Below are 27,215 nucleotides of genomic sequence, written 5' to 3'. Positions count from 1 at the left end.
AGCACAATGATCTGGCACCTACAACCTCCAGCAGATGCAGGTGACCACTAAAGACACGTGACATTGTTGTGGTTTGACCCTGAATGGCAACTATGCCGTGTGCAGCCCCTCACTCACACTCCTGCACCTGTGGGAAGGGAGAGAGAATCACAAGGATTAAAGTGAGAAATCTTGTGGGTCAGGATACAGACAGATTAACGTGTGAAGTAAAAGCTGTGCACACAAGCAAAGCAAAACTAGGAATTCATTCCCCACTTCCTGTGGGCAGGCAGGTGTTCAACCATCCCCAAGACAGCAGGGCTCCATCACAGGTAATAGTGCCTTGGGAAGACAAATGTCATCCCTCCAAACATCCCCACTTAATCCCTTCTTCTCCCAGCTCCATATGCTGAGCATGACACCTTATGATCTGGAATATCCCTTGGGTCAGTTGGGGTCAGCTGTCCTGACTGTGCCACATCCCCATGCACCCCCAGCCCCCTTGCTGGTGGGGTGAGGAGCAGAAAAAGCCTTGGCTCTGTGTGACTGCCACTAAAGAGATAACAAAACCAACCCTGTGTTGCTAGCACTGTTTCCAGCACAAATCCAAAACACAGCCCCATACCAGCCACTGTGAGAAAAATCAACTATATTCCTGCCAAAACCAGCATACACTTAAGTGTTAAAGGACTTCATATCAGACCACACTGTAACACACAAAAAAATAAAATAGTCCATGACTTGAGCAGAGGCTGGGCTAGCTGCAGCCACATTAAACACTAAAACAATCCAAATACTGTTTAACTACATTTTTTTTCACAATTTGCTCACAACATTCTTGGGCAAATCTTGCTAAAAATTAAGGAGACTGGCTCATCCAAACACTGCTGTAGACTCCATCTATCCAATATTCAGTGATATTTATCCCATACTCCTTAACATCTATCCTGTATTGGTTGACATTCATTGAAAATAGTTGTAAAAGGGCATGCTGTTGGAGGAGGAAGAGTTGAACTCTCAGAACTGAACAGCAGAAGTGTGGCTGAGAAGGGGATGAATTAAACACCGGACAGATAATTTGCATAGATGGAAGAAGCTGGAGGTACAAGGGTTTACAACTTGTGCAGGGAGAATCCTCTTGAATCTGTGTGTAGAAACAGCATTTCAGTTCTCCAGCGTAATGCCAAGTTTTGATGAGCACTTGCAGTGCTCAGTGCAAACAGAGCCTCAGCATCATGAGTCCCTCACTGCTGTGGGTACGCAGTGCTATCTGTGCCAATGGCGGCTCGTGGCAGAGAGAGGGAGCCAGGCAGATCTGAAGCAGCAGGGAATCCTTCCCATGTTAATTCCACGGTGTTATGTGACTGCGTGCTCTATCTGTGAGAAAGCCAGAAGCCTCGTTGGTGGCTGTACTGCACGAGGGATGGATCAGGGAGTGTGATGCCATGTGATAGGAGCAGGCTTAGTTAAACCAGCAGTCTTTCTCATTATCTTTTTGAAAAATAGTTGACAAAGAAATATACTGGAGTTGCTCTTCTCAAAAAAAAAAAAAAAAAAAAAAAAAGAAGACATTAGTCCCTAAAGCAAAATATTTCCAAAATACAGTCTACCTTAATAAACATGCTTTTGAATCTCTAGATATTAGTTCCAGCTAATTGCAACTTCTTTCCTTGGAGCTGCCAGCCTGTTTGTAGGGAAGGCACGGAGAGTTGGCCAGCAAAAATGTGAATTATTTATGTTCTTGCTGAAAGCATGAGTCTTGTCACTAGAGCCTTGCTTGATTGAATGGATCTGCAGAGACAGTTTCTGTAGCAACCCAGAACCTTGCCCAGCAAAATGTCACCCAGCTAACCCAGAATGGTAATAAATATCTCTCTGGGTAGCTGAAGATGACATAGATGAGCCAGGATAAAATATATCTGGGTTTTGAGTCATCCAGTCTCCCAAGACCCATAAAGATGTCATTTCAGAAGGTGAGCTGGTGGCATGTCAACTTGGGTACCAGGAACAATGTAGCTGTGACAACGTAGGGTTTCCAAAGATTACAGAAACCTTCCTGGGGAGGCAGCAAGTCTTTAGCACCAGGAAAACAAGGAAAAAAGGTGCTGTCGGCAGGCTTTCAGTGGTAGCCCACATAGTTAAAGTCACTGTAAATAAGGATGAGCTTCACAAGACTTACTGTCACATCTTTGGGCACTATGTCCACATACCAAATACTTAGTTTGATAATACTGTCCTGAATATTTCAGAGATCTTTTAATTGCTATGATATTTAGTAGAGTTTGACAAAGACAGGAATATGTAGATTCAAGTTTCTTTCCTATCTATCCTTAGTCTTTGATCTTGGCTCATTGCTGTTTGAGGTGTGTCTGCCTTCCTGTAAAGATGAACCCATCACATTGAAAATCTTACAGAAATTACAAGCTGCCAGGACTATTTTACAGAACTTTGAAAGGCAATACAGGTTGGTACATTTGTCTAGACATACTAAACATGTTTTTCACTATGTCTGTATTTGAATTTTTCCTAAGTATCAACCTAGCAAATGATCTTTTACTAAATATAGACTTCCTGAGGCCAACATATTAGAAAAGTTACAATACCCAGAATTTTGAAAGTAAAGAAATGTTAGTAGGTGGTTCCTTCATCATACATCTTCAACTCAGGTGTATTCACCAGAAAAGTAAGCTGCAATTTTTTGTGCTTCCACAGATCTGTAATTCCAGCATTTCCTACATTTTGACCTACTGAACAAAACTAGGCTCTCTGCATTCAGAACCCAGGTGCTTAGCTCTAAACAGGAGATAATCCAGTTATAAAAAGCTTGTGGTTATTCAGATAGAGGTCACAAAGGTACAACTCTAAAGGTGAATAAAAGTGAGGGAAGCTGCCTGACACCTGTGTAACCTGGGCAAGGAATAATCTGGCTAGCAGATGACAGGGATTTGTTTTATATTTAAAAGTTTCGCTGATTTAGCAATAGCAGGATGTAACAACACTTACCAATCAATACAGCTTTGCCAGCAAAAACCCACAGGTGTGGTTTCAACAGCAAAACACCCTTTGCAGTTCTGGTATAAGCAAGAGATAATTATTAAAGCAATTTAAATTGGATCCTGTCCCTAGGAGGGTTTACTAGGTCTTCTACTGCAACTACATCGGCAAACTTTCTAGTCAAGGCTGTTCCAGAAATCAGCCGCTGGCGACTGCGAGGCTAGAGACAGCAGAGCTGCTTTGGAAGCTTGAGGAGAGTACAAAGCTTTGCACCCCCACCCTCTGGGAAGCCCACCAAGAAGCAGGAGAAGCACAGCCTGCTTCCTTAAGAGAATCTCGGCTGGAGAACAAAGGACTTCAGCTCATACACGGAGGGGTAATTTGCATCTCATTAAACCAATATTTAAAAATCGACACTGTGTTTGTTTTCTTTGTGTCAGTGTTTTCCACTTCCAGACATGTTAAAAAGGATGCATTTTCAATTAGTTGGTTGGGTTTTTTTTGTTTGCTTGGGGTTTTTCTTTTGTTTGTTTGTTGTTTTGTTTGTTTGTTTGTTTGTTTTTGTTTTTTTCTTTTCTAGAATGAAAAACAGCAAGAACATTTCTGGATGCCTAGAGATCCTTCCTCCCTCAACCCCCCCAACGCTTGTATAGCTATAAAATAGTTTAAAGGAATGTTATAAAACTTCCTATGAAAATTAATCTCATAACATAAACACATAAACACATAAAGACAAGCATGACTATTTTCAATTATAAATATTTTGGAATGTAATAAATTCTTAGAAGGTGTTTTACCTTGACATGTTTTCCTATGTACTACAATAATTTCACGGCTATCCAGCAAAATTCCTTAATCAGCAATTGCTGGTGATTCTCAAGTGATGTGTGCTATATCTGGGTCTAGTTTAGAGGCTTTTTAGCAGATTTTATGCTAGCAAAACCCATAGCTGCATCTATAAAAAAACCCTCAAATGACCCAAATATCCAAACTTTATCTGACAGCTATGTCAACTGTGATAAGAAGCAGTGGAATACAGCTGCACCAGAGGAATTTCTAGGTTCTCTGCATTTGATAGGAGGTTCAAGAACGCATGTATGAAGTGTGCTTTTGTAGGCACAGAGAAGCCCTCACTCTGCACACACTGCTGGTACAACACAATTCCTGTAATTAACAACACAAATAACACAAATAATAAACTATTCCATAATAATGATCAACTTTTTTCATTAAAGAGCCCGAGGATAGACTCAATGTGTATTCCTGTGCCACTCTTAATGAGCTGTTTCAGAAATCACTTAGAGCATGAAGTGTTCCCACAACTCATCTGGCACACGGGTTCTTCTCACCAGCAACATGGTGAGGTGCCACTGGCTGGCTTCACGTGAAGACTGGTAAAGGCAATCTTTATAATTATAAAAGGCAAACTAGTATTACACTAAAGCATGAGATCTGCTCAGGCACGTTGAGAGTACTCAGTCTCAGGAAGGCTCCGCATTCTGGAGGCAGCAAACTCCTTCGTCTCACAGCAGGCTCGGTCTTTTCCTCATTAGTGAACAGCAAATCTGGTTTTGAGGGTGGCCTTGGACCACACAGTATCCTCATCAAGGTTGCTTTGTTTCTATTATTGGTTTTGCTCCTGTAATTAATAGGAATGAGAATTCTAACTCACAAACACGGACTTTGGAGGATGAGCTAGATTTCCCCACCCCCACATTTTCCCCCTAGCAGCAGAACAGTGTCTTCTGGTTTTGCCAAATAAACTCGGTATACATTGTGGCTTGATTCCTGGTACATAATTAACATTCTTCATAGACAGTGTGTCTTCAAACAGCTGGCTAACATTTAGTCTGAGAAAAGGTCTTGTGATCTCAGCTTTGGTCAGCCAGGAACAGAAACTTCAGTTTTGTTCTCTTCTCTTCTGGTGACACACTGTAAAGGCGAAGTGGTGTGTTCAAAGTACAGTGTTGTGAGGCTTACAGGAACAAACATGAACATGCAATTCAACAGGCAAGTAGAAGATGCCGTTGCATTTCCTGTTCCCTCCTTCTCTGTTTTCCATAAGTGGGATACAAACGTGAGAACACAAACTAAATTTTTTAGCCATATAAAACAACAAGCAGCAGTTCTTGTCAGAAATGCATCAGGTTTATGTTTTTAGTATCTTTCTACTATATTTGCAGAATATATTTATGTCTGTATGTATGTATATATATATATACAAGATGCATTTTAAACAAGATCCCACACGATGTGTTTCATGCAGTGTATTTTAATGAAGCATTCACCCCTTGCCTTGTTTCAAATGCTGACAGCTCTCCAGTTACCAAGGAATAGGAAGTGTGGGGGCACCTGAAAATGCTTGCAAACAACTTCACTTCCAAGAGATACCTTTGGGCAAATCTAATGACCAAGGAAAGGCAGGTTTTGTTACTTTGCTCTGGCTCGGTGTTTCTCAGACCTGGACGCACTGGTGCGAGGGGTAACTGGTGAAAGGGCCGCTTGCTGAGGCGAACGAGTCACAGAACCACGGGACTGTCAGCGTTGGAAGGGCCCTCGGAGATCACCTATTCCAATCCCCTCAGCCAGGCGGGGTCATTTGAGCAGGTGACACAGGAACGCGTCCAGGTGGGTTTGGAATGTCTCCCGAGAGGGAGATTCCACAAACCTCCCAGGGCAGCCTGCCACCCTCAAGGTAATAAGAGCTCTTCCTCATGCTGAGGTGGAACTTCATGCGGTTTTATTTACGGTCGCAGCCCCGTCGCTGCCCGTGCAGCGGGGCAAACCCAGAGCCAGTGTGGGGGCTGAGCCAATGGTGGGGGGGGGGGGGCCGGCAGGAGGCGGGGCTGCGCGAGCCGCGCCGAGCACCAATCAGCGCTCGGGGCAGCGCCGGAAGGCGGGAGGAAGCGGCGGGGCGGGACGGGAGATGCGGCCAATGGCGAGTCGGGACACGCGTGCGAGAGCGGGACTTGGCCGCAGGAGCCCGTCAGCGGTGAGGAAGGGCGGTGCCAGCCAATCGGGGGCCTCTGTGGTGACGGGCGAGCCAATGGTGAGCCGCGCGGGCGGGGCACCAGCCAATCAGGGCGCGTCCGGCGGACAAAAGGGCCTCTCCAAGGCACCGGCCCCTCTCCTGAGCACAATTTCACATGACGCAACGGCTGCGGGAAGCGGTTCGCGAGCCGTGCCCGCCGCCGCCATTTTGTGAGCGCGGAGACTGAGCCGGCGGCGGCCCCAGGAGCGGCGGCACCGGCAGCGCAGCCAGCGGGAGCCTCAGCGTGGAGGATGCGGTAGAGGAGCCCAGCGGCAGCGGCGGGGGGGCGGCATCGGCTTCGCTCGGCGGCGGCGGCAGGGGATCGCGGGGAGGGGGCTGTCGGTCGGTGGGTCGGGTCCTGGTCGGAGCAGCATGTCGGCCCCGGAGAGCAGCGCTGGCAGCAGCGAGGCCCGGGAGGACGCGTGCCGCGACTACCAGTCGTCGCTGGAGGACCTGACGTTCAACAGCAAGCCGCACATCAACATGCTGACCATCCTGGCCGAGGAGAACGTGCCCTTCGCCAAGGACATCGTCTCCCTGATCGAGGCGCAAATCGCCAAGGTTTTTATATTCCACCGACTACTACTCCTACCTATACTGCTGGGGGGACCGGCCGGGGCAGCGGGGTAGGGCGGCCCGGGGGCCCGCAGGACAGGCGCGGGGGGAGCCGAGCGGCGGAGGCGGTTCAGGGGGACGAGAGGGCCCGAGGGTCGGGAAATGGGGCGAGAGAGACGGGGAGAGGCTCGGGCGGGCTGGGCACGGCCGGGCTGGGGCTGCGGGGGTGCCCAGGAAGTAGTGCTGGGGCGGGGGGTGCTGATAGTGAGGGGGCGAATAGAGCCAGCAGGATTTGGACGGAGTTGGGGGGGAACGGGGGTGTAGGAGATGGGGGGTCGCCGTGGGGCAAATAGGCGGAGGAGGGAAGCGTGTCTCAGCTGGGATCAGGGAGCAGCGGGGCGAGGCGGCGGGCGGGGGCTCCTCCTTCTTCCATCGCGGAGCTTAAGGGTGCTGCTGCTGCTTCTATTCCCCCATCGCACAGGGAGCAGGGGACTCGAGGGAGGGGAGCAGCCCCCACACCACCCTGTTGGGAGTAGGGAAGGGTTTGGGACTGGCCCCAGGAAGAGCTGAGGGAGGAGGGCAGCGTGGCTCGCGCCGGGAGCCCCGCGTAAATAGCAGGCACAACATGGCGGCCCGGCAGTGACTGGGCAGCTGCACTTCCTCGCCCTTGGAGCGGGGCTTTCCCCCGACACCAGCCAGCATTCGGTGTCCGAATCTGGTGACTAAACCCTTGCATTTAGGCCATTTCTATAGTAAGTGGATATTGCAATCTTTAGAGAGGACCCGAGTGGGGAGATCTCGTGGAGAGTTGGGTTTTTCTTGGGGGGTGGTCTAAAAGGAAAATATGGTGAAGTTTCTAGAACGTAAATTGCTCGCCACTGAAGAGCTAAGTATAGTGATCAGTTAAGTATAAGTTAAAGCTATTTCCCCAGTGAGGTCCCTGTGAGAGATTGAGGGGTGGAGGCTCCCTTATATCGTAGAAAAGTTTGTGGGTGAAAGGTGATCATCTCTTTCGGTTAGAGAAGTGTGTGTGGTGGTGGTGGTGGGGGGTTGTTTTGCTCTGCCTCGCTAGGGAAAATTCTGTGGGCTTGGGATAATCTGTTTGGATTTCAGGTGATCTGTGCCCCGAGTAGCACTAGTTTTGTGTGCGTAATTAATTTATTTTGGCTAGAGAAGTTTATTAGTCGAAGATGTGGTGGAAGAAATTCTCCCTGACTGTAGAAACTGCAGCAGCCTGTAGGATCCTAACATGGCGTCTGAAAGGCACATGATATAAAAAGGGAAAGAGGAGACTCCCTCTGAGCCCAGCCCAGGCAGTTGCTGACATCAGTCAGCCACTGTACATGCATGGGGGTTTGCAGCACCTTTTTAGCGAGTATTTTAGAAGAAAAGGGTTCTTTCAATTCCCCCCCCCAACCCCGTATTCGTGCCAGCCACCCCTCCCCCGTTGTTTCCCTTGCTCCCTCTGATCTCAGGTGTTAAAAGGCTTTTTTTTCTTTGGCTTTAATCGTGGTTTATAATGGTGAGAATTGTACTATCTAATCATGGGGGTAGGAAACATCTTTTAAGAGACTTTATCTATCTTTCTATCAATGCAGGATATCTTTTTAGTGTGCCACAGACTTCTTCCAGTCTAGTTTTAAATGCTGCCAGTGGCTGAGTTTTGCCATTCCTTGGGGAGGTGACCTCATAATCTAGTAGCTCTCACCATTATATCTCCTAAAGGGCAGTGGATGTGTATAAAATGATTTGTGATGAATAACAATGCTGTCGTTTTTTTTTTTTTTTTTCATTTCTGGGTGATTTAGAACCTGCCCTGAAGTGTGGGTTTTTTTTAAAAGATGTCTTAAAACCTGTATCAATGGTTAGTTCTGCCTAGTTACTGTTTATGACTGTAGTTTATTCAAGGCAAGTTTTTAGTTGTTTCTGGGAAAGTGATCTCCTTTACTAAGCCACTTTTAAAAAGTGTTGCCTGGAGACATTTGTTTAGTGTAAAACTTGAGTGGTCTGCTTTACAATTTAATAAATGGTTCTGAAATGTGTGACTGGTATTTTAAAGTTTGTAAATAAAAAGTGTGAAATATGTATTTGTCTTTTTATTTACCATTGTATAGTGCAGAATTTGTTTTCAAGACCCATTTTGTACACAAAGTTGCCTTTTTTTTTTTAACAAATTTTTTCACAAGTTTGTGACTTGGGGTTGAATTGCCAGCTATTATTTTAAACTTGAAACCTTTTAGGAAACTAATAAAAAAAAGCCACACATTTCCAACAATAGCTTTCCTACGTTATTTGAAGGAAGAGTGGGAGTTTTGTAAAGAAGTCTTTAATATCATGCTGATGAGCTCAGAGTTAGTGTTCTTCTGCGTTCCGGTGATTATGCGGCACCTCCCTACCTTTTGATTAGTGTCGTGGGGCATCTTTCTTGCTTGGGGGTGTTGCAGAGACCTCCTGAAAACAAAATGTGTTCCGATGTGGGATTCCCTTTTGTGGTTGTTGAAATACGTGCTAGATGCCTTGACATAATAAACACTTCCAGAAGAGAAGACTTAAATATTCCGACCATATTTAAGTCACGTTTCTTAAAATGTGACACCTGAATAGCTTATGTTTGAAGCAGGGTACGCTGCTGAGCTGCTAATTGTGGTCCATAGTTGGAAGTTGGCTTCCTTACTTAGATCATGGTGTTTCTGTGTGTGATTGCTGTTAACAGTCTGATGCATGATGAAAGGGACAGTTAAACTTTTTTTCAGTGCTTTTGCTACTAATGGTTCTCCAGCTCAAACTTCCAGCTTAGCTGAGTGTAGTGAGCTACTTTCCTGCATTGGTGAAATGGAAGAATTCAACTTGGGGAGTAGCTCTTTGGCATAGGTACTTCTGGGACAGCTCTTTGTGTGTCTAACACAGCTGACTAAAAGTCAGAAATGGTGCACTGTCATTTTGTTCAAAAGGAAGGCACTCAGAACTGGAGTGTTTTTAATGTGCCATTGTGCAGACTGCTTCAAAGAAGAAGCCAGTATTCCTCATTCATTTTAAATAGCTGCAGATCCACAGTCTTCTGTATCTGAGACTTAAATGATGCTTTTTTTCTAACACTTGCACCTTAGGTTGTTTACAGTTCAGTATTACATCACAGTGTCAAATTGACTTCTAATGTGCTGCAATTAGTTTTAGCTATGGTAGCTGGATTTTTGTCTTTTTATGTACAAAATGCATCACCTGCCCGTTTCTACTTTTGCAATACGTTCGAAGGCAGTGACACCCTCCTCTACCCTCCCATCCCAACTAACAAGGAGTTCTGCCCTCTTCAATAATAAGTTTCAGGTCATGGCAAATTAGTAACACTTCTAAGGGTGAGGAAGCCCCGTTACCCATGTTAAAATACTGTTGAGTGGGTGCCCTTCTGTGAACCACCTTAAAGGGGAAGGAGTTGAATTTAAAATGGTCGAAGCAGTAGCCCTTCAACACTTGTCTGGATAATGGGCCTGCCAAGTAAGGTTGTTTAATCTAATAGCCTATGCTCTTTAAAATGAACAGTTAGTGAAGTTGTTCTGCTTTTATCCTGAGCTTACCAGCTGGTGAATGGAACTTAAAGTATTACAAGTGGATGCTCTTCCAAGGGGTTCATGGTCAACATACCCTGCATGTGTTGTTTTTCATGTCCTCTTCAACAAATCTGTGTACTTCCTGGTGTTTTTTGGAACTTTGCTGTGCCTTCTGCTTTGTGAAAGCCACTGGCAGGCATTAAACTCACTTTTATTGGTCCAGTACTGCTTTCTGTTAATTGGAAGTTGGTGTAGTGGTCCAAGGTCACCACACTTCTATTGCACAAACTTAGTATGAGTTTTGAAAAAGGATTTAAAAAACCCCAACCAAAACCAAACAAAAAACCCCTGAGCCTCCTGTAGCAAAGCTGTGGCCAGAGTTTGAAGACAACCTTCTATGAAAATGGTGGTTGCAGTTCCTGAGCTTGTCTGTGCGTTTATCCAGTCCGCGAGATGATTGAGTTTTGACTGGATTTTGAACTCTGTTTTTACATGCACTCTGGAAATCAGAACTGTCACCATCTGCAAGTGCCAAGAGAGAATGGGACTCTCTGCTATATCCAGTTGGATTACAGTGGAATAATTGCAACCTTTTCTACGTGTAATTGACAAAAAACGGTGATAATCAACATATAATTTACAGCTACAGAAGTTCACTGACTTGGGCTATTTGCCAGAAGTCTAATTTGCATTCTGTGAAATGCAGAAAAATCCATCCGGGAGGTTTGAATTATAAACGATTTTTAGAAGTTCCTTGAAGTGCTGACAATGGTATCCTTCTAAGTTGCTTCTCAAGGAAAAGGTTACACTCGGTACACTAGTGGCAATACTGGTTCGTGGGCTTCTTTTTTCCTCTTTTTTTTTTTCCCTCCCTTTTTCCAAAGCTTTGATACACAAGCAAATTAACCTAAGGTGTTTTTTTTTTTTTTTTTTTTTTTTTTTTTTTGTGAATAGACCCACTGCATTATACTTTGAACTGAGTGCCATTTTTCAGATTAAGTTTTTGTATTTAAAAAAATCCCAAACCATATCCCTTGGTATTTATAATGGCAACCAAAGAGAGGTCTGTATTTCTGGGATTGGTAATCCCTTTATTTGAAAAGGTTAAAGTATGTTTTTGTTGTACTAAACTTCTCAGTTTCTTCTTATTACTCCAGGCTCCTGCATCAGAGAAGCTACCCGTTATGTACCTAATGGATTCCATTGTCAAGAATGTGGGAAGAGAGTATCTCACAGCATTTACTAAAAACCTAGTTGCAACATTTATTTGTGTATTTGAAAAGGTATATACACTTTCAGAAAAGTACTGTATTCTAAGCAAAATTTGTTCCTGGTAAAATAAGTACGTGATTACAGGTTTGGGTTTTCTTGTGTGGTGAACTATACAGATTGATTGGTTATTATAAATCTCAGTATCTATATTCTGAAAGATTATTCCTTTTGCTATCAAGCATGTAAGGTAGCTGAAAGATGCAAAGTATTAATTAATTTGGTGTGTAAACATCAGTAGCTTTCCTGTCCAGGCAAGATTTTACTAACAGGATTTTGATTTTTGATGGCTTAGCTGCATGGACTTTTTGTAATGTATAGACCAATTAATTACGAATCATTGGTTTATTTTTAAGATAGTTAATAGTTCTTTTGCCAAGAATAGACTGAGAATTGGTTTCTTACGGATTTCTCAAAGCCTCACTCTCCTGTAGTTAGATTTGTTTGATTTATATAATTCCCATTGTGCAGAATGAGTGCTTAAACTCAAGAGGGAGTAGTACTGACACTTGGTTGTCTCTTGGTGGTCTGTCAGCTGAAAAAAATGCGACTGTGTGAGAGAAGGACCTTAAAATGTGTGATTTTATTATAAATAAGTTTTGATTTCATTCAACATTGAAAGCTGCTGCCATATATTTTATTTCTGGCTCTTAATCTTGAAGCTCAGTGAAGTAATTGTGCATACTCCTCAGTGAGAAAAGCACATAAAAGGTTTTGAAAGGCCGGACTTGAATGGGTTTAAGTTGGATCAGAAAAGAAGGGTTAACTTCTGTGGTTTCCTGTATGTTAGAAGAAAGTGGTGTTCCATAAGAATGAGATGAATGAGGCTTTTGCATATTTATCATTGCATATCAGTGAGGATCTGAAATCCCAGTACACTTTGTATATGGTTTTCAGATGTAAAGTGTGTGATGAAGTAAGGAATAGATTGTGATCATGACTGTAGAAGACTTAAACTCCTGTGTGTAGAGCAGATAGAGATAGATTTTACTGGTTTTTTTGGTGTTAGTTTGTGAATGCTCTTCTACCTAGTTGCAGTTAAAGTTGCACCTGAATGAAGCTCTGGATAATAGCTCACCTTCAGAGTTTTATATATTAACTTTCTAGTAAGCTAACTAGAACTAGTTATGTGTACTAATTAGATGTGTAAAGTGACAGTCATTTATAATTGCTTAGTTGGTAATATAAAAAAATGTGAGTAGAATTCCAGCACAGGCATTGTTACAGATTTGGGTTTTATCAGTAAATGGTCACTAAGGTATCTTTAAACACTTGAAGTCAGAACTGTTTGCTTAGTCATTCCTGCACATTTTTGCAGTGAACTTCAGTGAAGCCTCTTATAGAAAATTGTATAGAGGCATCATTCCCCAGTTCTTAAGTATGAATTACTTTTATTGAAGTTCCTGCTCTTATCCAAAAAGAACCTCCAAACTTCCCAGCACATTCAATGTCTAGATGTAACATCTGAAAATGGCAGCAAAAATAATCTACATGGGCAAAGCTTAATGATTGAATTGGGATTTTGAAATTTGACAGCTACATGTATTTTGTCCTTTAATTTTTTTTTTATTGTTTAATTGAACCATTTAAGTTATGAGATGAACCAAATTTTACTTTATTATAAATTTCTAATTTAGCTGCCATGGGATAATCCAGTTGTTTGTAAAGAGATAAAATGGGCCTCTGGTCTTACAAGTGCATTTGATCTGTGGCTCATACATAGATGGGTCTAATTCTGCAGCTGAACTGAAGTAGTAATTGACTTCATTTTAGCTAATACTTGTTTTATTGCATTTGTTGGAAAAAACCCTTCAGTGACTAAACAGCTGAGCAAAACACCTTTTTTTTCCATTCAGTTTGTTTTTTTTGTGATTTGTTTGTCATTGTTATACTCTGGCACAAACACTTGAATGATGTATTGTCTCAGAGGCGGTTGCCTTTCAATACTTTTGTTACTGTATTTTTTTCCACAGAAGTTGGGCCAGTAAATGAGAATTTTGCTAATGGAAAAGTTGAAAGAAAATTCTCAGAGCATGGTAATGCACAATAAAATCGTCAAATGGCCTTGAAACAACAATTGCACATTTGAGGTTCTGTTACTGATCTCATTGATACAGATGTGTCATCTGCCCTGCTTATACATTTTGTGTAGCAAGTTTAGTATGTTGCAATGGCAAGATAGAAGTAGGAAATGAATGAAATCTTAAGTTCTACAGAAAAGTTTAAGAAATTGTTCTATATTAACTTAACAAGCCATAGAATTGTTTTATTGTTTTAGGTGGATGAAAATACTAGGAAAAGTTTATTTAAATTACGCTCCACATGGGATGATATTTTTCCTTTGAAGAAACTATATGCACTTGATGTCAGAGTCAACTCATTAGATCCTGCCTGGCCAATTAAACCTCTGCCCCCAAATGTGAATACTTCTAGCATCCATGTGAATCCTAAGTTTTTAAATAAATCGGTAAGTTTTTCTGCCTTCTGGAAGAACAGATGGTAATACGTGTAGTTTTCATTGTTTGTGTGCTGCTTTTTGACAATTTAGAATATTAAGAATGAATTATTTGACCTTTGTAAACAGGTAAGAGAAATTTACAAATTCAGAATATTTGAAGGGTCTGGTTTTTAAATTTACTAATTGAATTCTAGGTTTTACAACATGGAAGAATTGATATTAAATTCCCTATACCTGTCAAAGTAGGCAAATCATAGTGGGGCAAAAAAAAAAAAAAAAAAGGCAGTTTATAACTGCTGTATGAACTAAGTCCCAGTCCTGAATCATGATAATACTGAAAGGAGATGGATTTAGTTGATTTCATTGAGATTTTAAATGTAACTTCCCTTTATTTTGTTTTTTAGCCAGAGGAATCTAATGCACCTACCTCTGCTGTCACTTCTGGTGCCTCTACTCCTCCAGCTGTTCCTGAAATACAAAAGAATTTGACACAGGAGCAGCTGATAAGGCAGCAATTGCTTGCAAAGCAAAAACAGTTGTTAGAACTTCAGCAAAAAAAACTAGAGCTGGAGCTGGAACAGACTAAAGCACAGTTGGTGAGTAGGATAGTTGATAAAACTTTCATAGTTGGGGGTCTCTCTTTTGGAGAGTACTTGACTGTACTGGTAAGTACAGTACATTGGTTTTCTCTCATGTTAGGCAAATGTAGCTATTTTAGGACTACTAGAGCTGTGCAAGGTGATCTGGGGTTCCTGAACAGTTTTTATTATTTTTAAAACTTAAGTATTACACTTAAATGTAAAAAAAGAAAAAAATCCAGTTAAATTCTTGAGGTTGGTTTTAATCTCTCTTCAGAAAGATACCTTACTGTGATCTTCATTTTCATCAGCCCAGTGAGCTGGGCTGTTTCTAGTATGTTTGTTCCTAAGGAACAAGGGAGCCTGATTGTTTGTAAGGAAAATCAGTTCCTTGGTCGGCAGTAGTTGGAAATCTTGCTGTGTTGGCCATTGACAATACAAAATAAAGCATCTTTGAACTGAAGTGTGAAAATAGGATACTTGACAGTGGAGTTGCCTAGAGCATGTGGAATATATAGGAAAGCTGGCACTGTAACTGGAATGTATGCCAAATTTGCATATTTTGCAGTATTTTCTTTATATATTGATCTTGCACTGTATTTGAATTTGATTTTTAATGGTACTGCATTATTTTAGTGCTTATAATTAGCAGTTAGTGGGTCAATTTCTGTTAAATGGCTGAAGCTCATAACTTTCAAGACATGGCTATTACAGTTTTGGTTTTGAGACAGAATATTAGCACCTCTGGGTAGGAGTTGTGGCATAGAAATTAATGCTGGATTTTTTTATTTTCCAATATCAGGCTGTCTCTCTCAGTGTTCAGCAGGGATCATCTAGTATAGCTTCAGTTCCAGCACCTTCCAAGCAACACATGTCTCCCACACCTCATATGACAGTTAAACCACCTCATCAAACTGCTGTGCAATCTGAAAAAAACAAACCATCCCCAAGTCCTCCACTTCATGATATCAAAATAGTGAACAGGGATCCTCGGCTTAATAGGATGGGTCAACATTCTTCTCATACTAAAGATCAGTCTCACAGGAAAGAATTTTCACCGAGTGTGACCGGTCAGTCTGAGACCAAGGGAAACAAAACAGCACAGGCTGAAAAACAGAACTCAACAAAGTCAGAAAAATCAAAAGCAAGTGAAAAAACACAGAAGAAAGAACTTGAACAGTCCAAAGCAAAATCTAAATCGCCATCCCCTTTAAAAAATAAGCTACCGGATACTAAAGACAGTAAAAGCCAAGAATGTGAAACCACTAAGGTTTCTGACATCAGTAAGCGGGATCCAAGACTGAAAAGACATCTTCAAGATAAGTCAGAGGGGAAGGAAGAAGAGGTCAAAGAAAAGAGGAGAAGTACAGAAAAGAAGGAGAAAGAGGATCATAAGACATGTGAACATAGACCGGTGGGGAGCAGAAATAAAGTGATTAATGGTGCTGTTCAGAAACAAGACATGACTACAGAGGAGTCAGAAAAACAGAGTGGAAAACAAGGAAGATCAAGCAGTAGAAAGCGGTCACGGTCACGCTCTCCTAAGGCAAGATCACCATCTACACATTCTCCAAAAAGACGGGAGAGGAGATCACCTAAAAGAAGACTTCGGAGTTTATCGCCTACTTCATCAACTCCTAAAATTGGAAAGATACGTCAGATAGGCCCTAAGCAGTCTCATGTTGAAGAAGGCACACAAGCAGCAAGAGAGGAAAGAAATTCTAATAAGAGAAATGTTAAACAAGAGGTGCGTGATCCAAGGAGATTGAAAAAAGCCCAAGAAGAAAGACCCCAAGAGACGACCACCCAGCATTCTGCAAAAGCTTCTCCAGATCCAAAGGAGAATGCAGAAAACTGGCAGGGATCCAAATCAGGCAAGAGGTGGAAATCTGGTTGGGAAGAAAGTAAAAAGTAAGTTACTATCATTTAAACAAGTTCTGTGTGAAGTCAGTGGAAATTCTCCTGTTGACTTCAGTATAGTTGACTTTGAGAGGCAGTGTTCAGATTGTTAAAATTGATAGGTTTAACTTATTTCTACTAGTGAAATACAGAGGTAATGCATACTTAGATTCTAAGGTGATAGCAATATTTTGCCATGATCAGTTCTAATAGGAGCCATTACATCCTGAATATCAAAATAATCTCTATTTTTCATATATTCTTGTTTGCAGCTCACAGCAGAATGATGAACACCAAGCACTTGTTAAATCCCCTCACCAAAGACATCGGGAAAACTGGCCTGCGGGTAAAGGAATTCTATCACCCCGAGCACCAAAGCAGCAGCACCGGTTAAGTGTGGATGCCAATTTACAGATTCCCAAAGAATTGACATCTGCAAGTAAAAGGGAATTACTTAAGAAGGTAATACTAATAAATCTGTCTTCATAGAAATGTCCCAGGTAGGTGTGGGGGTTTTTTTTATCTCTTGGAAGTCTAAATTTTAACTTTATATTACAGGCTAATGATCGCTTAACATCTGGAGAAATAACACAAGATGAGTTTCTCATGGTAGCTCATCAGATCCGACAGCTGTTCCAGTATCAGGAAGGAAAGCACAGATGTAACGTCTGGGATAGTCCTACAGAGGAAAAATGTGGTTTGAAAAAGAAACCTCTTCTATCGGATGCAGAATTAACGTATTATGAACATAAAGCCAAACTAAAAAGGACACAAGTTCAGCATTCATTGTCAAGGCTTGATCTGTTGGATCCTGATGATATTTTGGATTATCATATACCTGATGCATTGCTTTCTGGAATAGAATGTGACCAGGCAAAAGCCAAGCGGGGGGTACCGTTTGATAGAAAAGAACCATTTGCAGAAAGATCAAGGAGACACTCTCCTGTAAGTGGCACTACAAGACCTTTTGCTGAAAACGTGTCACCGCTTGAGAGTCGACGAAGACTTGAAGACCAGCGTGCTACTAAAGGAGCGAGAGGTTCTGATCCTTATGACAGCTGGGGAGAATCGGATGAATTTAGAGATGCTCTCAGACAACAAGGGAAAAGTACAGCTGAGTTCCAGAAAACAGATGGAGATGCACTCTGTAGGTTTGATAATCGTGAAGAAAGACAGCTTCTTGGGCAAGCTGGTATGTGATTTTACTTTATTTTATATTTGTTAAGTAATTGACAATGTATTAGTGAGTGGTTATGTGATTTGTTCTGGTTTTTTTAGGTGTTCGAGAGGAGCCAAGGTCACCATTCACTGAACGTTTCAAAAGAGCTAGGTATGACGATCCAGAGAAAGCACCATTTCCAGAAAGTCCAGGATCAAGGTTTGGCGGTATTGAAGCAAAGCAGAGGATAAGTGCACTGATGGAAGACAGACCTCTGTTTGATGGCTCACCTAGACCGACTGCTGCAAGGGTTGGGGTAGATGGACAAGGCAGTCCTTTTGTTGATGGTCCTACTGCTGGTTCAAGTTCCAGAATTGATGGGCCAGCTGGACAGGCTGCTATGAGATTTGAGGGGCCTTTGGTGGGGACAGGTGCATCTCAGTTTGATGGACCACTGGCAGGAGCAGGGGGAGCTGGAGCCCTAAGGTTTGATGGGCCACCAGGGCAGCTAGCAGGGTCCCTGAGATTTGAAGGACCCCCAGGCCAGGTTGGTGGAGGAGGTCCGCTGCGGTTTGAGGGACCTCTTGGGCCTTTGAGGTTTGAGGGACCTACAGGGCAGCCTGTAGGTGGTGCTAGATTTGAAGGTCCTGGAGTTGGTCTCAGGTTTGAGGGTCCTCATGGTCAGCCTTCAGGTGGTCTCAGGTTTGAGGGACCTCATGGTCAACCTATGGGGCCTCGGGGTCAACCAGGGGGTGGTCTCAGGTTTGAGGGACCCCATGGTCAGCCCTTGGGGCCTCATGGTCAACCAGGAGGTAGCCTCAGGTTTGAGGGGCCACATTTACAGCCATTGGGGCCCCATGGACAACTTGGAGGTGGCCTCAGATTTGAGGGGCCACATGGTCAGCCCATGGGGCCACATGGGCCATCAGGTGGTGGGCTCAGGTTTGAGGGGCCGCATGGACCATCGGGTGGTGGGCTGAGACTGGATGGACCACGTGGTCAGCCGGGTCTAGGCCCCAGGTTGATTGACGGACCAGTACACCAGGGAGCTGGTGGACTTAGATTTGATGGTCCTCTTGGTCGGGCTGGTCCAAGATTTGATGGCTGTCATGGAGCTGGATTTGATGGTCAGCCTGGACAGCTGTCTCTCCTGCAAAGATTTGATGGAATTCATGGACAGCCTGGTCCAAGGTTGGCACCTGGCCAACAGGCACAAGCAAGATTTGAAACAGCCATACCTCAAAGATTTGATGGACCTCACCAGCCAGCCTCTAGGTTTGACTTGCCCCTTGGCCTTCAGGGTGCACGTTTTGAAAATGTAGCTAACCATCCTGCCTCAAGACTAGAAATGTCACCATATGGACAAGGTGGTCCGTTTGTTGAACATCCTGGCCAGGGCTACAATGGACCAGCTCACGGAATGCAGTTCCAGAGACCTGATATATTTGATGGTTCACCCGGACCAAATTTCAGTGGGCCAGCTGGCCCAGGAGCACAGAACTTCCCACTGAGAGCAGCTGGACATTACTTTGAAGAAAAAGGTCTCCAGGGTCCTCAGTATGGAAATTTCAATAATATGCCAATGGGAAGTAATCAGGTAAGAGCTGATTGCATCAAATACTTTGCTTGTAGAAATGTTTTTGTTAGAGAATTTGTAGGATTTCTTCTTGTAAAAATTGAATATTTTTCTGAAGAGTTGGCAGGCTGAGAGTCACTTTCAAACTAAAAAAGTCACTAGATAGTTTAAGAAGGACATGCATTGCTGTGTTTCAAGAGTCTTTTTAAAGTATTAGACAAAATACTGGATCATTGCAATCACTTCGTAGTTCAGAATATGTCTGAAATCATTATTTTCAACATTAGAACAAAACCAGATTATTGTAAGCTTTTGGTATTCTTATTAAATTTCAACAAAAGTGTATTCTTTATAAAGCATGAAAGATAATGTAAGTGATCACATGATACATGTTTAATTTTTCTAATAAGTGGGAAGTTAGGACCCAAAGTTAAGTTTTGGACCAAAATAATAATTCTCTTTGCAGCTGTTAGTACTGGTTACAAGTTAAGAGTTACCCATAACTTGGGGAAATTGGGGAAGATAGGGCCATTGTTGCACTTTCTTGCTCAACTGCGTTGTTGTCTTTTAAAATTCTGTTGGCATTATCTTGCTTTGTCAGTTCAGTTGTCTTTGCTGTTGCCTCTTGGAAATGCTCTCTTCAAAAGGAGTAAATGATACTTTACAGTGGTGAAACTGATGTAATTTTTTGCATTAGATTAGAGATTTTAAAAAGCATTTTTAATTTTAGGGGATAAAAAGTGAATGTGAAGAGTTAACTGATCGTACAAAAGCAGGTAATGCGTCCTGCAGACCTCAAATGGGATAAAATCTTAAACAGTGTGTAAATCTAGAAAGCAGCCAGTTAGGGAAAAAATTCCAAACCTTTTTATTACAGAAGTGTTATAAAGACTTATTTTTCTACCTGCAGCTTACTGTAGCTGATACGCTGAAAAGTCTTGCTTTCAAGATGTGAATTGTGGCATTTATTAATAGACATTTTTGAATTCCTTGAGGAGCTCTGTTTTGGTGAACATGAGCAATATAAAAGGAAGTACTGTGTTTGGAAAATGTGATTGTTAAGTAGAAGGAAAGGTGTTGTGGTAGGGCTTTGTTTGTTTGTTTGTTTTTTAATATTAGGCAAAATGAGGATGTGGTCTGAGTTTTCCTAGTGGAAAACGAAAATGGGCAAAGATCATATAGTTATTTGTGGTCCTTTTCAATCCCAAACTGACATGGTTAATTCCTGGAAGGAGTTCAATATATGTGAAATGATTGAGAAACATCTAGAAGTTAACAATAAAATAATGTGAAAACTAAGTTTATAATCACATTATTATACAAAGTATACATAAGTGTTTACTTTCACAGGTTTCTCTCATGTCTGCTCAACCAGGACCTTATGGCCAAGGTCAGCAGTATTTGCCAAATCCTGGAAGTTTTGTCCAGAACCCTGCAGGTGTGTAACAACAGAATTCCTTCTATTTCTTTTGGATTGTTTGTTTGGTGGTAGCCTCAAAAATGACCTTTTTTAAATGTCCCGATTTCCTGGGTCTGTGTGGATCAAGGGAAGCGTCCTCAGTGAAGTGGCTGTGTAAATATGGTGTCAGTAGCACCTTCATCTCTTAAGGAGCTTTTCTCAAACACTGGAGGCTGTTGTTAGTTTTCATTAACCATGTGGTTTGGGTATAAAGTTGAGCTGAAAAAACAAAAAGAAATAGTCTTGATCTGTTTTTGTGGAAGGCATCAGTCTGTAGGTCTAGCTTGCTATGCTGGGGTGTGCATATATTTCCAGTGTATGAGTGGTTAGTAGTGAAAAACTTCAGTAACATCATAAAAAGTTAAACTGGGTGATGAAGTAGATTGAGTGTGGGGAAATATCTAAATATCTATGTATTTTAAGAACTGTCATCCAGTAGAGATCTGTGTACAGGCAGCCAGCTTAGATAGCACTTCAGAATGCATTATGAAGGAAGGGAAAATCTTACAAGATTCCCTGTTTCAAGGGAAAAAATTAGCTAAACACTAGATAAAGCAGAGATTTGGTAAATAATTTGTAACAAAAAATTAAAGAAATGGGAAGCAACAGGAAAATTGTGTTGTGAAATACACAGATAAAAGTGAAGTCAATTTCTGATTCTAACCTTTTGCCACCTTAAATGTCCATGTTCTTCCCCAGGAGCCCTTTCCCATTCATATCCTGATAACCACCTTGGACAGGTTGATGTTAATGAATTGTTTGCTAAACTGCTGAAAACAGGGATCCTCAAATTGTCTAAAACTGATTCCACTTCAGCACGTATGTATATTTATTATGTTCTAACTATCAAGTCTATCCACAGCTCAAGTGTAAATCTGAGTATACAAACTACTGTGAATTCCTGTATAGGTTTTTTTAAACTGAACTCTATTTTTGGAAGGAATTTAGTGCATGTGATTGGGTAAATTCGTAGTATCTTGTTTAATTTACATTTCAGCTATCAGAGCAGTCAGTTTTCCCTTTGGTGCTTTTGTAACTTGTTCTTGAATATCATCAGGGTCTTTTCATCTTGTGAAATATTTTTTTATCTGTGAAGACTGAATTTTAATGCCAAACACTCAGGTGAAATATTGTTTTCCTCAATTGAAATTCTGGCTTATTTTCTTTTATGCTTTTTTAAAATGGTGTCAAAGATAACTTTATTTAGCTCTTACACACTTGTGTTTGACCAGAGTCAGATAGTAACAACTAGGAGCACATAATTTCTTTCTGATGATGTACTGAAATTTTGATAAAATAATATCTTCATGGTTTCTAGAAGCAAATGAAACATCGTCCCAGCCGACTGCTGAAGAAGAAGATGATGATCAGAATGAAGATCAGAATGTTCCAGACCTCACTAACTTCATAGTTGAAGAACTTAGACAGTGCGTATAGTAGAGTGAGCTTACAGTAGGAATAACAACGTGGCAGTAGCTAGATAGTTCACCCAAGACAATTAAAAGCTTTTAACATATTAACTTTGTGGTTCCGAGGAGGTGAAACCTGCATTGTTTGATGTGAGCCTTGTTGAAGTTGAGAAAGAAAAAAGATGGAAATTTAACATGGGAAAACTTAGCTTTACACAAATATGCGTGCTGTTACTTCAGCACTAAGGTTGTGATAGGCAGTGAAGCCCAGGCCTGGGCTGCATCAAAAGCTGTGTGACAAGGACGTCAAGGGAGGTGATTTTCCCCCTCTGCTCTGGTGAGACCCCACCTGCAGTGTTGCTCTGGAGCCCTAACACAAAGAGGACATGGACCTTTTGGGAGTGACTCCAGAGGAGGCCATAAAGATCATAAAAGGGCTGGAGAACCTCTGCTATGGAGATAGGCTGAGATTTGGGGTGGTTCAGTCTGGAGAGGAAAGGGCTCCAGGGAGGCTTTAATATAACCTTCCAGTACCTAAAGGGGAGTATGAGAAAAACTGGAGAGGGGCTTTTCACAATGCCATGTAGTGATAGGAAAAGGGCAAATGGCCTCAGAGTGATGAAGAAATTTACTACATAGTAGGAAGAAATTATTTACTTGAGAGGATGACGAGACACTGGAATAGATTGCCCACAGGAGCTCTGGATGCCCTATCCTTGGAAGTGTTCAAGGCCAGATTGGATGGGGCCCTGAGCAAGTGGTGGAAGGTGTCCCTGCTCATGGCAGGGGGCTTGGAACTAGATGGTCTTCCAAGATCCATTCCAACCCAAACCATTCTATGATTTTAATTTTACTGCTTTGGTGGTGCCTTGTAAAGCTGGGTCAAATGAAGGCATTGCTATTTGTGTATTATTAGGTGAGAAAAGCTAGCAGGAATGAGACACAACACTAGCATGTTTCTCATGAACTGTTAATAAGAGCCCATTGGTTTTTGAATGTTGGTTGTGCTATGATAATCAGGATGAAATGTGGTGATACTGCATACTTTTAACTTGGAGCAGATCTGTGCTTTTTCCCTACTACTGTAGGCAAATGAAGCAATTTGTTGAGAAATGTCTTAGTGTTGCTTTTTAAAGAAGTGCTAAGATTTTTCTGTTTTTTTGTAGGCGTTATGATAGTGTTATAAATCGACTGTACACTGGAATTCAGTGTTACTCCTGTGGAATGAGATTCACTACTTCACAGACAGATGTTTATGCAGATCATTTAGATTGGCATTATCGCCAGAACCGGACAGAAAAAGATGTTAGCAGAAAAATAACACACAGGAGATGGTACTACAGTTTAACAGTAAGTAATGTAGTATTTGTGTGGATAAGTTACAGGCTGGATTCTGTGTTTTACTCCTGCACGTGCTGTAGGATTACAGCTGAAATTTGCATCATCACAGGAGTTGGTTGTGATAAACAGTGATGTCTTAGATACTTCAGTACTCCGCAAATGCCTGTCAGAATACAAAAGGCAATTGTGCGATGAACAATGAATAGTTTAAAGCTGCTTACTGCACTGTTTCCATTCCACTGAGAATGGAATTTGAAAGACAGTGATTTTTCTGGGAGAAGGGTTTTTGAAGTGTTGCACTGTGAGAAGGAGTACACTGTGCTTATGCTGCATGTGGGAAATATTTCAGTTTTAACAAAGTAACATTTATTAAATATGATACTTTGGGATGTCTGAGTGAGAATAAACACTTTCCTTAGGACTGGATTGAATTTGAAGAAATAGCAGATCTAGAGGAGCGTGCTAAAAGCCAGTTCTTTGAAAAAGCTCATGAAGAGGTTGTGTTGAAGACACAGGAAGCTGCGAAAGAGAAGGAGTTTCAGAGTGTCCCAGCTGGACCAGCTGGAGCAGTGGAGGTAAGTTTCAGCTTGCTAAATAGCAAGAATCTAGTCTTTTAAAGGCTTGTACTGTATTCTTATTAGTAAATATAAACTGGAATATTGTACTTGAGCCTTTGTGTAGCCCCTGCATAGGTTGTGTATTTGTGTATGTAATGGCTGCTTCCCAGGGTCAGGAGTAGTAGAAGCCTGTAGTTTAAAAAAATCCATAGCCATTGGCATTGTGTAGTTTTAGCAGAATGGAAATAGGCAAAGTGTGTTAATGTAGAGAAAATAGCATAAGCAATTTGTCCTTTGATGGTCGTTTGTCATTCAGATAACTACAGGATTTACTGGCTTTTTGGTACTTTTCAAATACAAAAATTTCTTTTTTGGTAGCAGATAGGCCTTAGAAGAAAGAAATTCTACAATTTGAATCTCTACCAGTAGAGCTGTATTTTGGTAGATGAATTGGTGCCGTAATCAAATACAAATTTTAGAATTACAGTTTAGTTTTATGTGCTAAGTCTGTAATAAACTAGCTATGAAACCAGAAAGGCCTTTTATTTAAATTCTAAAAAGCACCTTTTGTGCTTTGTTCTCTGGGTTGATAACTTTTCACAAAAGTACTAAAAAACTTCAGCCTTGTTTGGCTTGAAATTGCAGGTTAAGGGGGAAGAACTAAGATATTGCCATAAATAAAACTAGTTAAATCGCTGCGGTGGATTGTCTTACATGACAGTAAGACAGCATTACACTGTTAAAAAATGCTTTGCAGACTAACTAGCTAAAGGGGTAAAGCTTACCTTTCTCAAGTAACAAAGACTATTCAGGGCCAGAGGGTGATCCTTTCTCTGTCTGCAAACCATACTCAATTTTTAATTAAGGTTTACTAATTATTAAAGTGATTTTTTAAAGTGTAGAGGAAAGATCATGTTCTAGGCTTAATATACTTAATTTAGAAGAACCTTATTTGACTCCTTCTAGATTCTTGAATTTCATGTGTTCAGCAAATTGCAATAATATGATTTATCTCTGTTATTCCAACAAATTTTCAGAGCTGTGAAATTTGCCAAGAACAATTTGAACAGTATTGGGATGAGGAAGAGGAAGAGTGGCATCTGAAGAATGCTATCAGGGTAGATGAAAAGGTAATCTGATCTTATTTACACGTGATGCTAATTTATAGTAAAACCCCTGAAGAATTACAGAAAAAAAAAAAAAAAAAACAACAAAAACAAAACAGCAGGGGGTTGCAAGTGCTCTTTTTCTCTTGAAGGATTCCTATTATAGATTTTCTGGCTTCCAAATACATAAACATCTCTGCCTTTGGAAGTGCCTGAAATCCTGGTGTCATTGGTATGAGCTCACTAGCTCTCCCTTACACTGCAGTGCTCAAAGAAAAATGGATGTCTCTGTGTAGGGTGTAGGTATGGGTTCAGTTGCTCCTGCATGCAGCTGTGAACAGATGATTCTCAGCACTCACCAGGTTTCTGTAATTCCAAGCACTTCCCAGCCTTCTGTATGATAACATTTCCTAAATATCACAAAATCTTGTCACAGGTGTAGTTGACACCATATTTAGCCTGTTCAGACCATAGTTTCTCTAGATGAATTTTGTGGTAATGTGTACTAGACACTGTTCAGTTCATTATCAGTGATTCTGCTATAATTTATTTTTACTTATTTAAATATATAACAATTTTTTTTCAGATTTACCATCCATCTTGTTATGAAGATTACCAGAATGTAAGTGACTCTTTCATATTTTTGGAAGCATTTTGCTTTCAGTTTGTTTGCTTCATATCTTGACTTTGCAGGGAGCAGATGTGTTCAGAATGTGCTGCTCATTTCTCTTGCCTAAGACATGGAGGCCTTGGGCATGGCAAGTTTATAATACAGAATTAGCTGAGGTGCATTTCTGGTTGTGGTGTACCATGGCAGCTTGTGTGCCATAAAGCAAAGGTTTGATGGATTTATTGTGGAGTAATGTGTAATCTTAGGAATTTGTAACAATGGAGTAAATGGGTATTGGTGTGTGTGACATTTTTAATGCTTTGAGAATTACACCAGCTCATGGTAATGTGTTAAGCATTTCATCACTGCTTGGTGATACTTTTCAAAGGAATTGGAAAAAAAAATAATGCTATTAAAAAAATGAATGTGTTTTCTTAAAAGTGACAAGAGAAGAAGGTTGGATTTTGAATACCTGACCATCAACATATTTGGCATTTTGAAAAAAAGCAAAAAAAATAAGAGGCTAAAAATGGTTATTTTAGTGTGCTAATGCTGCATTGACTTTCACTTCGCAGACATCATCATTTGATTGCACACCGTCTCCCAGCAAGACTCCCTCAGAAAATCCACTAAATATAATGTTGGACATTGTTAAACAAGAAACAGAAGAGTCCTGTGACTCACCTAAAATCAAAGAAGAACCTGATGACACTCCTCCTGCCTGTGCAGAAGAGACCACACCTGCATCTACAGAAATAAAAACAGAACCTGAGGAGTCTGTTTAAATAAACTGCGGTATGATTTTTTTTTTACAGGAGAGCTGCTGTGTTAATTCTGGAAGGTGAATACTTTTTATACGAATAAAATGTCCAATTGAGGCAGGGCCTCAGCTACTGTTTGGTTAATAAATACATTTTTGTATTTGAAATTTCTTATTGCCTGCACAGTTTCAGGTGTCATTGTGTGAAAGTTCTGTAGATGCGTGAAAATCTAATGGTATATGTAAAAATGTAAAATTTTCACTTGTTGAAATGTAAATTATAAATAAAAGATATTTTTGCTATGTATGGAGTGTAATGTTTATGCACACCATCAAATAAATACAGTGTTTCTGTACTTTTTTCAGTTTAAAATTAATTAAAATGAATTTTTGCTTAATAAGATTCAGAAAAATGAAAGCGAGTCTCTTCCTTCAGTTTCCCATAGGTGGGTTATCAAGGGAAGGAGCTTCTCAGACAGGCCTAGATTCCTTGTCTTTTTAAAGTTATTTGAACAACCTTACATATCCAGATGTTTAAAAAAACAATTACAACAACAAAATAATAAAAGAATCCGCAGAAAAACTTACAGAAAGTTCTGGGTAGAAGGGAAAAATTTAACAAACCAACTGGAGTGCTTGATTGTGGTGAACACAAGTGCCAACAAAAAAAATTAACAAACCAGGATGCCTGGTAGTTAAGACGTTTTTAATGATTTTTTTTTTCCAATGGTCAAACACAAATTTAACAAAGCTGAATTTTCTTTACGTTACGGGGGGGGGGGTGGGGGGAATGAATGTAAGAATGCTCATTTGAAACATGGTTAACTTTTTTTTTTTTTGTTGCTTATGACTGGACTTAGATGGTAAACCAGATATCCTGAGATGTTAATATTTCTTAAATGTTATAAATAAAATGAAGCATATATTTGA

At 41.0% G+C, this 27,215-nt stretch overlaps 1 protein-coding gene across 2 annotated transcripts; it reads left to right on the top strand.

Moving 5' to 3' along the window:
- Positions 1-6,113: 6,113 nt before the first annotated feature.
- PCF11 (PCF11 cleavage and polyadenylation factor subunit) lies at positions 6,114-27,215 on the top strand. 2 transcript variants are annotated; one of them, XM_077781322.1, is made up of 17 exons: positions 6,114-6,565; positions 11,262-11,387; positions 13,652-13,840; positions 14,236-14,427; positions 15,212-16,320; positions 16,581-16,770; positions 16,867-17,500; positions 17,587-18,192; positions 18,274-19,064; positions 20,394-20,481; positions 21,202-21,321; positions 21,821-21,929; positions 23,078-23,261; positions 23,672-23,827; positions 24,847-24,939; positions 25,502-25,537; positions 26,101-27,215. In XM_077781322.1, the coding sequence occupies exons 1-17, from the start codon at positions 6,377-6,379 to the stop codon at positions 26,308-26,310; spliced, it is 5,022 nt and encodes a 1,673-aa protein (XP_077637448.1). In that variant the 5' UTR covers positions 6,114-6,376; the 3' UTR covers positions 26,311-27,215. The 2 variants fall into 2 exon arrangements, with proteins under 2 accessions (XP_077637448.1, XP_021400717.2); XM_021545042.2 differs by having other exon boundaries at positions 17,587-19,064.

The sequence above is a fragment of the Lonchura striata genome, chromosome 2 (assembly GCF_046129695.1).
Source record: "Lonchura striata isolate bLonStr1 chromosome 2, bLonStr1.mat, whole genome shotgun sequence".
In the NCBI taxonomy this organism is placed as follows: domain Eukaryota; kingdom Metazoa; phylum Chordata; class Aves; order Passeriformes; family Estrildidae; genus Lonchura; species Lonchura striata.
This window is presented reverse-complemented; position numbering and strand designations above follow the sequence as displayed.

Coding starts and splice junctions, on each gene's coding strand:
- PCF11 (XM_021545042.2), top strand. CDS start 6,377: ATGTCGGCCCCGGAGAGCAGCGCTGGCAGCAGCGAGGCCCGGGAGGAC. Junction 16,321..16,580: donor GGTTGGGAAGAAAGTAAAAA/GTAAGTTACTAT, acceptor TCTTGTTTGCAG/CTCACAGCAGAATGATGAAC. Junction 23,828..24,846: donor GACCAGCTGGAGCAGTGGAG/GTAAGTTTCAGC, acceptor ACAAATTTTCAG/AGCTGTGAAATTTGCCAAGA.